We start from the raw sequence: 12138 nt of genomic DNA on the forward strand, positions 1-12138 counted from the left end.
CCTTAATAAATATTTGTTGAATGAACAGTGAATGAATGAATTTTTTTGTCTTAGCACAGATTGGATAAAATTGCTGGTAACTAAAAAGCTTTTCCTTTAGTCCAGTGGTTCTCCAAATGCAGTCTCCCAGATTAGTAATATTGACATCTCCTGGGAACTTATTAGAAATGGAAATTCTTAGGCCTCACCCTAGATGTACTGAATCGGAAACTCTGGGGGAGTGTCCAGCAATCTGTGTTTTAACAAGCCTTCTGGTAATTCTGACTCACCTAAAGCTTGAGAACTACTGTTCTAGTCTAACATGCTTAAGTAGGAGAAGGCAAAACAAAAATCCTGAAAAATTTAGAGGATGTTTTCATTGCTTAATTTAGTTCTGTTTTTTAAATGGTATAGTTTTATAATACCTATAATGTGAGTCCTTTATTGATCTTTTGTGCTCTGTGACATTTGTGGTATGAACACAAATGGTGGCAGTCTTTTTTTTTTTTTTACTTTTTTGGACATAGGCTTGCTTAGCTACTACGAACATTTATATAATACTTTAAAATTTACAGAGGACTTTAATTACTATCTTCATAACCCTATGTACTAGGATTACTTTTCTTTGAAAGAAAAGCAAAAGGAATGTTAGAGGATAAGTGATCTACTCAAGATTGTGTACTAGAATCTGGTAGAGTCATGGTTTAAAAGCAGGTTCTGATATCATAATACAACCTAAAAGCCTTGTCTTTTATTAAAGACACTGGTAGTTTTATAAAAATGTATAAATAAATAAACAACAATAATAATAATAATAGTAAACAGTGACCTGGTATATCCTCTTCAAATGATTCATTCTAGGGAAAAAATCAAAATGTGTTTAAAATTTATATAAGAACTTATTCATAATATTCATTCTTTCAACATACATTTGTTCCATACTTCACTGTGTGCCAGGTACTGGTTTAGGTACAGAGGATATAGCAGTAATCAAAAGAGAGCTGTTTATGTAGTTGGAGGAGATTGACAATAACCAAATACATAAACCTTTATTTTTTTTTAAAGACCAGAAGAGAGAAATGGTTAAATAAATTATGGCATATCCATACCATAGAATAATGCTCTCATATAATGCAGGATGGAAAGGATACAAACCTGTGCATATTGTGTAACTCCAATTTTGCTTCCCCCTCCAATTTTTTACAATTTAAAAAAGTTTTTAATAAGTGTGATTCAACCTTGACTATAGATATAGTCTTAAAATTATCATCATGCATTAAAATTGTTTTATCAATTTCTAGTAGAGTTTCTATATTATTTTTCATCTCTGTAACCAACATCAAATGTATTAAGTGCCATTAAGTTTGAATTAAGGTGTAGCTCTTGTGTTAAAGAATTTTTTTCCATTATATGTATTTTTATTATGAGAATCCAATCCATGAGCATTTACAAAACTAGTTAGTTTTCTCTGTGTAGTAAGGGATCATAAGCTTAAATACTTCCTTATTTCCTCTTTAGGGGTTAGAATTGCAAGAGACGTCCTGTCATACTGCTGAAGCTCGAAGAGTTGATGAAGTTTTTGAAAGTGCCTTTGAGCAAGAAGAATATGCAAGAGTATGTTCCATAAATGAACACTTTGGAAATGTCTTGACACCTTGTACTGTTTTGCCAGTGAAACTCTATTCTGATGCCAGGAATGTTTTGTCTGGCATAATTGATTCTCATGATAACTTAAGAGAATTTAAAGGTGACCTTGTTAAAGTACTTGTGTGGATACTTGTTCAGTACTGTTCCAGAAGGTCCAGCATGCAGGAGAATGTTCACAAAATTGAAAATAAAGGGAAAGCATCTCTAATAGTTCTGCCTGCTTTGAATACTCCACCGCAAACTGAATCCCCAGAAGACACAGACAGTTTAAATTCAGAAACTTTGGATGACTGGTCTGATGATGTTTTTGGTGACGAACCAACTATCAAAAAAGGAAGAGAAAAAGATCAGTTGAAAATTTTGCCAGGTATAGATTTGCCTATTCCAGGATCAGTAGAATCACAGAGGGTTGGTAATCATTCTACAGGCACAGTTACTGAAAATAGTCTTTACAAAGCAATTGTATTGGGATACCCTGCTATTGACAAAGGAAAACAAGAAGACATGGCATATATCCCTCTCGTGGAGTTCAGTTGTTCTCATTCCCACTTGTTAAGCTTACCTGAAGAGTGGATGTCTAACTGTTTGCCTAATTCCAAAGTGAAGGAGATGAGCTCATTATTTCCGGAAGACTGGTACCAGTTTGTTTTAAAGCAGTTGGAATGTTTCCGTTCAGAAGAAAATGCCTCAGTTGTTGTGGAAGAAATTGCAAAGGACAGAGTTTTAAAAGACTTTTATGTTCATGCAGTAATGACTTGTTATTTTAGTTTATTTGGAGTAGACAATATGATTCCTAGTCCTGGTCATATATTGAGAGTTTACAGTGGTGTTTTGCCTTGGTCTGTTGCCTTGGATTGGCTCACAGAAAAGCCAGAATTGTTCCAACTAGCACTGAAAGCTTTCAGGTAATTCTTTTTGATTACATGCAACTTGAAATATTGGCTGGAAAATGTTGATTTTTTTTTTATAACCAAGGGGATACTCCTTCATTTCTAATTTTAAAATCACTTTCCTAAAAATGTAAAATATGTTTTGTGTAAAAAGTACACTTTGTTTTGAACTTCCTTTTTTTTTTATGTGGAGAACCTATTTTTCATATTGCTTACTAGATTTCTTCCCTTTAACTCTACCATTTCTCTCTGATCTTTTTTTTTGAAATGTGTATGATTTTACTTCAATGTCTTAAAAAAATACTGATTGAACAAAATCTATTCATCTATAAGGTTGATTTTTAGAATTCTAAAATTCTCTGTTTCTCCATTATTTAGGTATACTCTGAAACTCATGATTGATAAAGCAAGTTTAGGTCCAGTAGAAGACTTTAAAGAGCTGACTAACTGCCTTGAAGAATATGAAAGTGACTGGTATATTGGTTTGGTATCTGATGAAAAGTGGAAAGAAGCAGTTTTACAAGAAAAACCTTACTTGTTTTCTCTGGGGTATGATCCTCATATGGTAAGGTTAAAAATGTGTTTTTGAATGATTTTTATATATTAACCTTAAAGAACAGAAATCATTTATAAGGTATTTGATCTAAGTTATAGAGATATAATATTCTACTTATGGATATAGTAATTATAATATTAAGGCATTTGTAATCAAGACTTTATGGTCAACATAACCCAGTCCTAGAATGACTATTTACTTTGCAACCTAATAGAAGCCAATTAAGAATGCTGTATAGCCATTGTGCAATAACTAAGCTATAAGATAGTCAAGTAAATGTAATCTGCTATATAGCACATTTGACTAGATGGATTATAGTTATGACAGTATAAAGTGTATGAATTATCAATTTGGGTTTGACTCCTAGAAGAAAAATTAATTTATAAGTGGCAAAGTATTTTTCTTGCTGACATTCATACTTTGAAGCAGATCTGACTTGTGAAAATATAGGAAGACTCTAAATAAGGAATGACTTTTTAAAGATTAAGTACTATTCTCGTTGCATTTAAAATGTCATTGAGTGTACGCAATATGAAAGATTCAGTGTTACAGGTTTATTGTGGGTTCTGTGTCTGGCATTACTGCAAATGCTCTTCCCAATGAAAATGATGAAAGTTATTTTTAAAAGATAACAATTTGCAGTCTTGGAAATGGTCCTAAAGGCATACAGCAAATGAAAAAACATTTATTCAAGAAAATCTACTAAAACCTAGGAAGAACAGTTAGAGACTGTATTATTGAACAACACTTATGTCCTCCCAGCTCAGCAAGGCAGAAATTGCCAAGAACACAGGGCTCTCTCTCCCCTCAACTCTCAGTTGGAGGACTGTTTACCTAGAAGAGGAAGGACATCAGAACTTCTCATCTTACTCCTACCTGCCTATTGTGAGACTTGTTTCTAAACATGTGTAGTCAAGAGGTGGGAACTCCCTTCTGGCCACCCCAACTTGTTGGATGGAGGCTTTAACTGGGCATGGTTCTAGTGAGAATAGTGGGGCTCTGATGCCCCTTGCCTACCTGTAAGGTGAAGGTTGCACACTGGGAGAGGCAAGCCAAGAAGACCTGAGTTTACTGCTCCTCTTCTACCAAACACGTAAGTCCTAAAGCATAGGTGTCACTCAGAGAGAAGTAAGCCATTGTCTTACCCCCCAGTTACAGAGCTCTGGCTCAGAGATTTTGCCCACTAGAAGAAGCAAACCATTTGAAGAAAAAAAAAAGAAAAGCTCCAGATCTCTTTCCAGAGGAAGTGACATTTGCTCATAGTGTGGACCCACCAAAGCTTAAGATGTTCTCAAAAACAGTGGCTGTTGTGGTGAAAAGTGGTTAGAGGCAATTGGTAAAATCACTTGAGATCCAAGTTAAACTGTAGGCTAGAGAGATTAACAGAGAGAACCAGGGAAAGAAATAGCAGAGAAGAGCCCTCCAGGGGTCAAAACAAACTTCAAACATTGACCTCCAAAACTATTCTTTCAGAGGAGCCCAAATTTAATTGGATCAGCCTTTGGAGCAATTTAGGTAGCAGGTCATTGTAGAAAATGTAGAGCCACCAGCTAGGTGTGACTATTTAAAAAAGGAGAACTCTGCCAAAATCACTGCCATCTCATTGTAACTGTGGGCATTCACAAGGCTGCACTCCCTGAGAAGCAGTATCAGAGACTTTCTCATTTTGGGGGGAGATAGGGATTAACTTCACTAAAGTCATCCAGCCATTCACCAAGTAAATATGCAAATAACAATAACAGGGCCTGGGATAGGTCAGTACCGAGAATTGCTAGAGTGTTATCTAAAATGTTCAATTTTCAACAAAAATTATGAGACATGGAGAAAAAAACAGGAAAGTCTGACACATACACAGGGGAAGTGAGGTGGGGTGGGACAGGTGATGGAGATGGCCTGTGAGAGTGACCAAATGTCAGATTGAACAAAGATTTCAAAGTAACCATTATACGTATGTTCAAAGGACTGAAGGAAATCCTGATTAAAGAACTAAACAAAGTGGGAAACACAGTGAATATAGAGGGAATCAACCTCAACATAATAAAGACCATATGTGACAGCCCACAGGTAACATAATACTTGTCAGTGAGAAGCTGAAAGCTTTTCCTCTGAGATCAGGGACAAGACAAGAATACCCACTCCCATCCCTTTTATTCTGCATAGTTTTGGAAGTCCTAGCCAGAGCACTTAAGGCAAGAAAAAGAAACAAAAGCATCCAGGTTAGAGAGGAAGAAGTAAACCTGTCACTATTTGCAGAAGATGTGATATTATATATAGAAAATCTTATACACTAATCACAAATGATCAGAAAGAGAAATCAAGAATATAGTCCATACAAAAGGCACATGAAAAAATGCTCAATATCACTAATTATCAGAGAAATGCAAATCAAAACTACAATGAGGTATCACCTCACACCAGTCAGAATGGCCATCATTCAAAAATCCACAAATAACAAATGCTGGAGAGGCTGTGGAGAAAGGGGAACCCTCCTACACTGCTGGTGGGAATGCAGTATGGTGCAGCCACTATGGAAAACAGTGTGGAGATTCCTCAAAAGACTAGGAATAGGTGTAAAAAAAAAAAAAAAAAGACTAGGAATAGACTTATCATATGACCCAGAAATCCCACTCCTGGGCTTGTATCCAGAAGGAACCCTACTTCAGGATGACACCTGCACCCCAATGTTCATAGCAGCACTATTTACAATAGCCAAAACATGGAAACAGCCTAAATGTCCATCAACAGGTGACTGGATAAAGAAGATGTGGTATATTTATACATTGGAATACTACTCAGCCATAAAAATCGACAACATGATGCCATTTGCAGCAACATGGATGCTCCTGGAGAATGTCATTCTAAGTGAAGTAAGCCAGAAAGAGAAAGAAAAATACCATATGAGATCGCTCATATGTGGAATCTAAAAAACAAAAACAAAAACAAACAAACAAACAAAAACAAAGCATGAATACAGGACAGAAATAGACTCAGACAGAGAATACAGACTTGTGGTTGCCAGGGGGGTGGAGGGTGGGAAGGGATAGACTGGGATTTCAAAATTGTAGAATAGATAAACAAGATTACACTGTATACCACAGGAAAATATACACAAAATGTTATGATAACTCACAGAGAAAAAAATGTGACAATGAGTGTGTATATGTCCATGAATGACTGAAAAATTGTGCTGAATACTGGAATTTGACACAACATTGTAAAATGATTATAAATCAATAAAAAATGTTAAAACAAAAGAAAACAAAACAAAACAAAAGAACACAGTCCACATATAATTGCATCAGAAAGAATAAAATACCTAGGAATAAATTTTTTTTTTTGGTAAGTTTGTACCTCAGTCTCCCTCACCTATTTCTTTCCTCCTTCTATCCCCGTCCTCTCCTCCCTTTCCTTTGGGAAGCACTTGTTCATTTCCTATGTCTATAACTCTTTTTCTGTTTTGTTTTTTAGATTCCACATACAAGCAAAATTGTACAGTATTTGTCTTTCTTTGTCTGACACTGCACTTAGTATAATAGCCTCTAGATTCATCCATGTTGTTGGATGGAAAGATTTTATTCTTTTTTATGGCTGATTAATATTCCATCATGTATATATACCACATCTTCCTTATCCAGTCATCTGTTGATAAGCACTTAGGTTGCTTCCGTAGCTTGGCTATTATAAATAATGCTGCAATGAACATAAGCATGCATATATATATATATTTTTTTCTAATTAGATAAATACCCAGGAATGGAATTGTTGGGTCATATGTAGATCTATTTTGAATTTTTTGAGGGACCTTCATACTATTTTCCATAACGGTTGCACCAATTTACATTCTCACAAACAGTGTACAAGGGTTTCCTTTTCTCCACATCCTCACCAACACTTGTTATTTATTGTCTTTTTGATAATAGCCATTCTGACAGGTGTGAGAGTATATCTCATTGTGGTTTTGATTTGCATTTCTCTGATGATCAGCAGTGTTGAGTATCTTTTCATGTGCCTGTAGGTTATCTGTATGTCTTCTTTGGAAAAACATCTATTCATGTCCTCTGCTCATTTTTAAATTGAGTTGTTTGTTTTATTGATGTTGAGTTGTATGAGTTCTGTGTATATTTTGGACATTAACACCTTATCAGACATATTTCTTGCAAATATCTTCTGCCATTCAGTAGGTGGCCTTTGCATTTTGTGATAGTTTCCTTTGCTGTTCAAAAGCTTTTTTAGTTTGATGTACTCCTAGTTGTTCACTTTTGTTTGTTTCTCTTGTGTAAGGAGACATATTAAAAAAAAAAAACATTACTAAGACCAATGTCATAGAGCTTACTGCCTATGTTTTCATCTAGAAGTTTTATGATTTCAGGTCTTCTGATTAAGTCTTTCATTTATTTTGAATTTACTTTTTTGTACATGGTGTGAGAGAGTGGTCTAGTTTCATTCATTTGCATGTAGTTGTCCAGTTTTTCCAACACCATTTATTGAAGAGGCTGTCTTTTTCCTACTGTGTATTTTTGCTTCCTTTATCATAGATTAATTGCCCACATAAGTGTGGGTTCCTTTCGGGCTCTCTGTTCTGTTCCATTGATCTGTGTGTCATTTTTGTGCCGATACCATACTTTTGATTACTGTAGCTTTAGTATATATTTTGAATTCAGGGAACATGATACCTCTAGCTTTATTTTTCTTTCTCAAGATTGTTTTCACTATTCAGGGTCTTTTATGTTTCTGTACAAACTTGGGAATTATTTGTTCTTGTTAAGTGAAGAATGCCATTGGTATTTTGATAAGGATTGAATCAGTAGATTGTCTTGAGTAATATGGTCATTTAAACAATATTAATTGTTTCAAACATGAACATGGTATCTCTTTCCATCTGTTTGTGTCATCTTCTGTTTCTTTCATCATTGTCTTACAGTTTTATGAGTACAGGTCTTTTACCTCCTTAGTTAGATTTATTCCTAGATATTTTATTCTTTTTGATGCAATTGTAAATGGGGTTATTTTCCCCAAAGAAATCTGGGGTAGCAATGCTTATATCAGACAAAAAAGACTTTAAAACAAAGACTGTAACAAGAGACAGAAGGACATTACATAATGATCAACAGATCAATCCAACAAGACAGTATAACAATTGTAAATATTATGCACCCAACATAGATGCACCTAAATACTTAAAGCAAATACTAACAGACATAAAGTGAGAAACTGACAGTAACACAGTAAGAGTAAGGGACTTTAATACCCCACTTACATCAATGGACAGATCATCCAGACAAGATCAGTGGAAACCACTGGTCTTAAATAACCCATTAAACCAAATTGGCTTAATAGATACATATATAGAACATTCCATGCAAAAGCAGCAGAATACACATTCTCTTCAAGTGCACATGAAACATTCTCTAGGATATATCACATGCTAGCCACAAAACAAATCTCAGTACATTTAAGAAAATCAAAATCATATCAGGTTTCTTTTCCAACCATAACACTAGAAGACTAGAAATTAACTACAAGAAAAAAAAAGCTACCAAAAAAAAAAAAAAACCCACAAACACCTGGAGGCTAAACCATATACTACAGAAAAGCCAGTGGATCACTGAAGAAATCAAAGAGGAAAAAAAAAAAATCTGGAAACAGATGAAAACAAAAACACAATGATCCAAAATCTGTGTGATGCAGTAAAAGCAGTTCTAAGAGAGAAGTTTATAATGACACAAGCCTGCTTCAGGGAAGAAGAAAAATCTCACATAAACAATGAGCCTTATGCCTGAAAGAACTAGAAAAAGAAGAGCAAACAAACTGCAAAGTTAGAAGAAAATCAGAGCAGAAATAAATGACATAGAGACTTAAAAAAATAATAGAAAAGCTCAATGAAACTAAGGGCTGGTTCTTTGAAAAGATAAACAAAATTAATAAAGCTTTAGCCAAACTCTTTAAGAAAAAGAGAAGGGGCTAAAATCAATAGTCAGAAATGAAAAGGGAGGTGTTATAACTGACAACACATAAATACAAAGGATCATAAGAGATTACTGCACACAACTATATGCCAATAAAATGGACAGCCTGGAAGAAATGGACAAATCCTATAAATGTACAATCACCCAAGACTGAACCAGGAAGAAATAGAAAATATGAATAAAATAATTACCAGTAATGAAATTGAATCAGTAATAAAGAAACTCCCAATAAATAGAAGTCCAAGACTGGATGAATTCACAGGTGAATTCTACCAAACATTTCGAGAAGAGTTAACATCTGCCCTTCTTAAATTATTCCAAAAATTGCAAAGGAGCGAGTGCTTCCAAACTCATTCTATGAGGTCAGCGTCACCCTGATACCAAAACTAGACAAGGATATCACCAAAAAAAAAAAAAAGAAGAAGAAGAAGAAGAAAAAAGAAAAAAAGAAAATTATAGGCCAGTATCACTGATGAACAAAGATGCAAAAATCCTCAACAAAATATTAGCTAACTGAATTCTACAATGCATTAAAAGAATCATACACCATGATCAAGTGGGATTTACCCAAGGATCCAAGGATGGTTCAATATCTGTAAATCAATCAATGTGATACACCACATAAACAAATTAAAGAATAAAAATCATATGACCATCTCAATAGATGCAGAAAAAGCTTTTGACAAAATTCAACATTCATTTATGATAAAAATTCTTAACAAAGTAGGTATAAAGGGAACATACCTCAACATAACAAAGGCCATATATGAGAGGCCCACAGCTAATACCATACTCAATGGTGAAAATATTTCCTGTAAGATCAGGAACATAACAAGTATTCCCACTCTTGCCACTTTTATTCAACATAGCATTAGAAGGCCTAGCCACAGCAGTCAGATAAGAAAAAGAAATAAAAGGAATCCAAGTTGCAAAGGAAGAAATAAAGCTGTGACTGTTTGCAGATGACATGATCATATACATAGAAAATCCTAAAGGCACCACCAAAAAATTACTGGAACTCATCAATGAATTTGGTAAATTTGCAGCATACAAAATTAATATATATAAATCTGTTGCATTTCTATACACTAACAGAGAACTATGAGAAAGAGAAATTATGGAAACCAAGGAATAAATTTTTTAAAGGATGTGAAAGATAATAAAAACTATACGGCATGATGAGAGAAGACACAAATAAATGGAAAGATATTCCATGCTCATGGATTGGAAGAATTAACATTGTTAAAACGTTCATACTACCCAAAGCAATCTACAGATTCATTGCCATCCCTGTCAAAATCCAATGGCATTTTTCACAGAAATAGAACAAACAATCCTAAAATTTGTATGAAACCACAGAAGATCCCAATTATCCGAAGCAATCTTGTGAAAGAACAAAGCTGAAGGCATTATGCTTCCTCATTTCAAACTTTATTACAGAGGCACAGTGATTAAAACAGTGTGGTATTGGCATAAAAACAGACACATAGGTCAGTAAAACAGAATAGAGAGTCCACACATATATGGTCAATTTACAACAAAGGATATGCAGTGGGCAAAGGACAGTGTCTTCAATAAATGGTGTTTGGAAAACTAGACAGCCATATTTGCAAAGGAGTGAAATTGGACCACTGTCTTATACCATACAAAAAAGTTAACTCAAAATGGATTAAAGACTTAAACATAAGACCTGGAACCATAAACTCCTCCTAGAAGAAAACATGGATGGTAACGTCTATGTAAACATAGGTAAGCAAAGCCTTAACATCAGTCTTGGTGATGATTTTTTTTTTGAATTTGACAAGAAAAGCAAAAATAAACATGTGCGCCTACTTCAAACTAAAAAGCTTCAGCATAGCAAAGAAAATCATCAACAAATTGAAAAGACAACCTACAAAGTGGGAGAAATATTTGCAAAACATATATCTAATAAGGGATTAATACCCAGTATATAAAAAACTTACATACTTTAGCAGAAAATCAGTCTGATCTTTAAATGGTCAAGGGATCTGAATAGACTGAATCTGCATTTTTCCAAAGCAGATATACAGATTGCCAACAGGTATATGAAAAGATTTTCAACATCACTATCATCAGGGAAATGCAAATCAAAGCCACTGTCACCTCATACCTGTTAGAATGGTTCTTAACAAAAAGACAAGAAATAACAAATGTTGGCTAGAATGTGGAGAAACGGGAATCCTTGTGTACCTTTGGTGGGAATATAAGTTAATGTAGTCACCATGGAAAACAATATGGACATTCCTCAAAAAATTAAAAATAGAACTACCATATATATGATCCAGCAAGTTCACTTTTAAGTGCTTATTCAAAGGAAATGAAAACACTAACTCAAAAAGATACCTGTACCCCCATGTTCATTGCAGCATTATTTATAATAGCCAAGACATGGATACAACCGAAGTGTCACTTATGGATGAATGGATAAAGAAAACACACACACACACACACACACACACACGACTATTACTCAGCCATAAAAAAAAAAGAAATCTTGCTATTTGTGACAGCATGGATAAACCTCCTTAGAGGTTTTATGTTAAGTGAAATAAGTCAGACAGAAAAAGATAAATACCATATAATCTCATATATGGAATCTTAAAAAAAAATTTTTGTTTAGGACTGGGGGCATTAAGGTATAGGCTAATAGCTAAAGAGCACAGGGTTTCTTTTTGAGGTCATGGAAATGTTCTAAAATTGTGGAGATAGCTGTACATATCTGAATATACTAAAAAGCCATTGAATTGTACATTTTACATCCATAAATTATATGGAATGTGAACTATATCTCAGTAAAGCTATTTTTTAAAAAGAGTCTATTGGATGACTGTTCACTGACTAGTACTTATGACTTATGCATTGCTGAGGCTGGATAGGGTGAGGGAATAGAGAGGAATGGAGAGAGAAGTGAGTGCAGTGTCTGTCAGGGAACTTTCTTTCTCATACTTACTCAGAGAACTACCAAATAGAAGTGATTCTTGATTCTGAAGACAAGTAACTTGTGTGTATATTTTGATAACACCACTTTCTGTTTGCCTAACTACAATAGAATTTTTCTCTAAGTTTGTATAAAATATAA

At 34.4% G+C, this 12138-nt stretch overlaps 1 protein-coding gene across 3 annotated transcripts in view; it reads left to right on the forward strand.

Moving 5' to 3' along the window:
• PCNX4 (pecanex 4) overlaps nt 1-12138 on the forward strand; it is a 54599-nt gene that overhangs the window by 25641 nt on the left and 16820 nt on the right. For all 3 annotated transcript variants that reach the window (XM_072963162.1, XM_072963161.1, XM_015249775.3), the window contains exons 9-10: nt 1498-2531; nt 2895-3081. In XM_072963162.1, the coding sequence (XP_072819263.1) occupies nt 1498-2531; nt 2895-3081 (1221 nt within the window). The remainder of the gene's footprint in view (nt 1-1497; nt 2532-2894; nt 3082-12138) is intronic.

Source organism: Vicugna pacos, chromosome 6 (assembly GCF_048564905.1).
Source record: "Vicugna pacos chromosome 6, VicPac4, whole genome shotgun sequence".
Classification (NCBI taxonomy): domain Eukaryota; kingdom Metazoa; phylum Chordata; class Mammalia; order Artiodactyla; family Camelidae; genus Vicugna; species Vicugna pacos.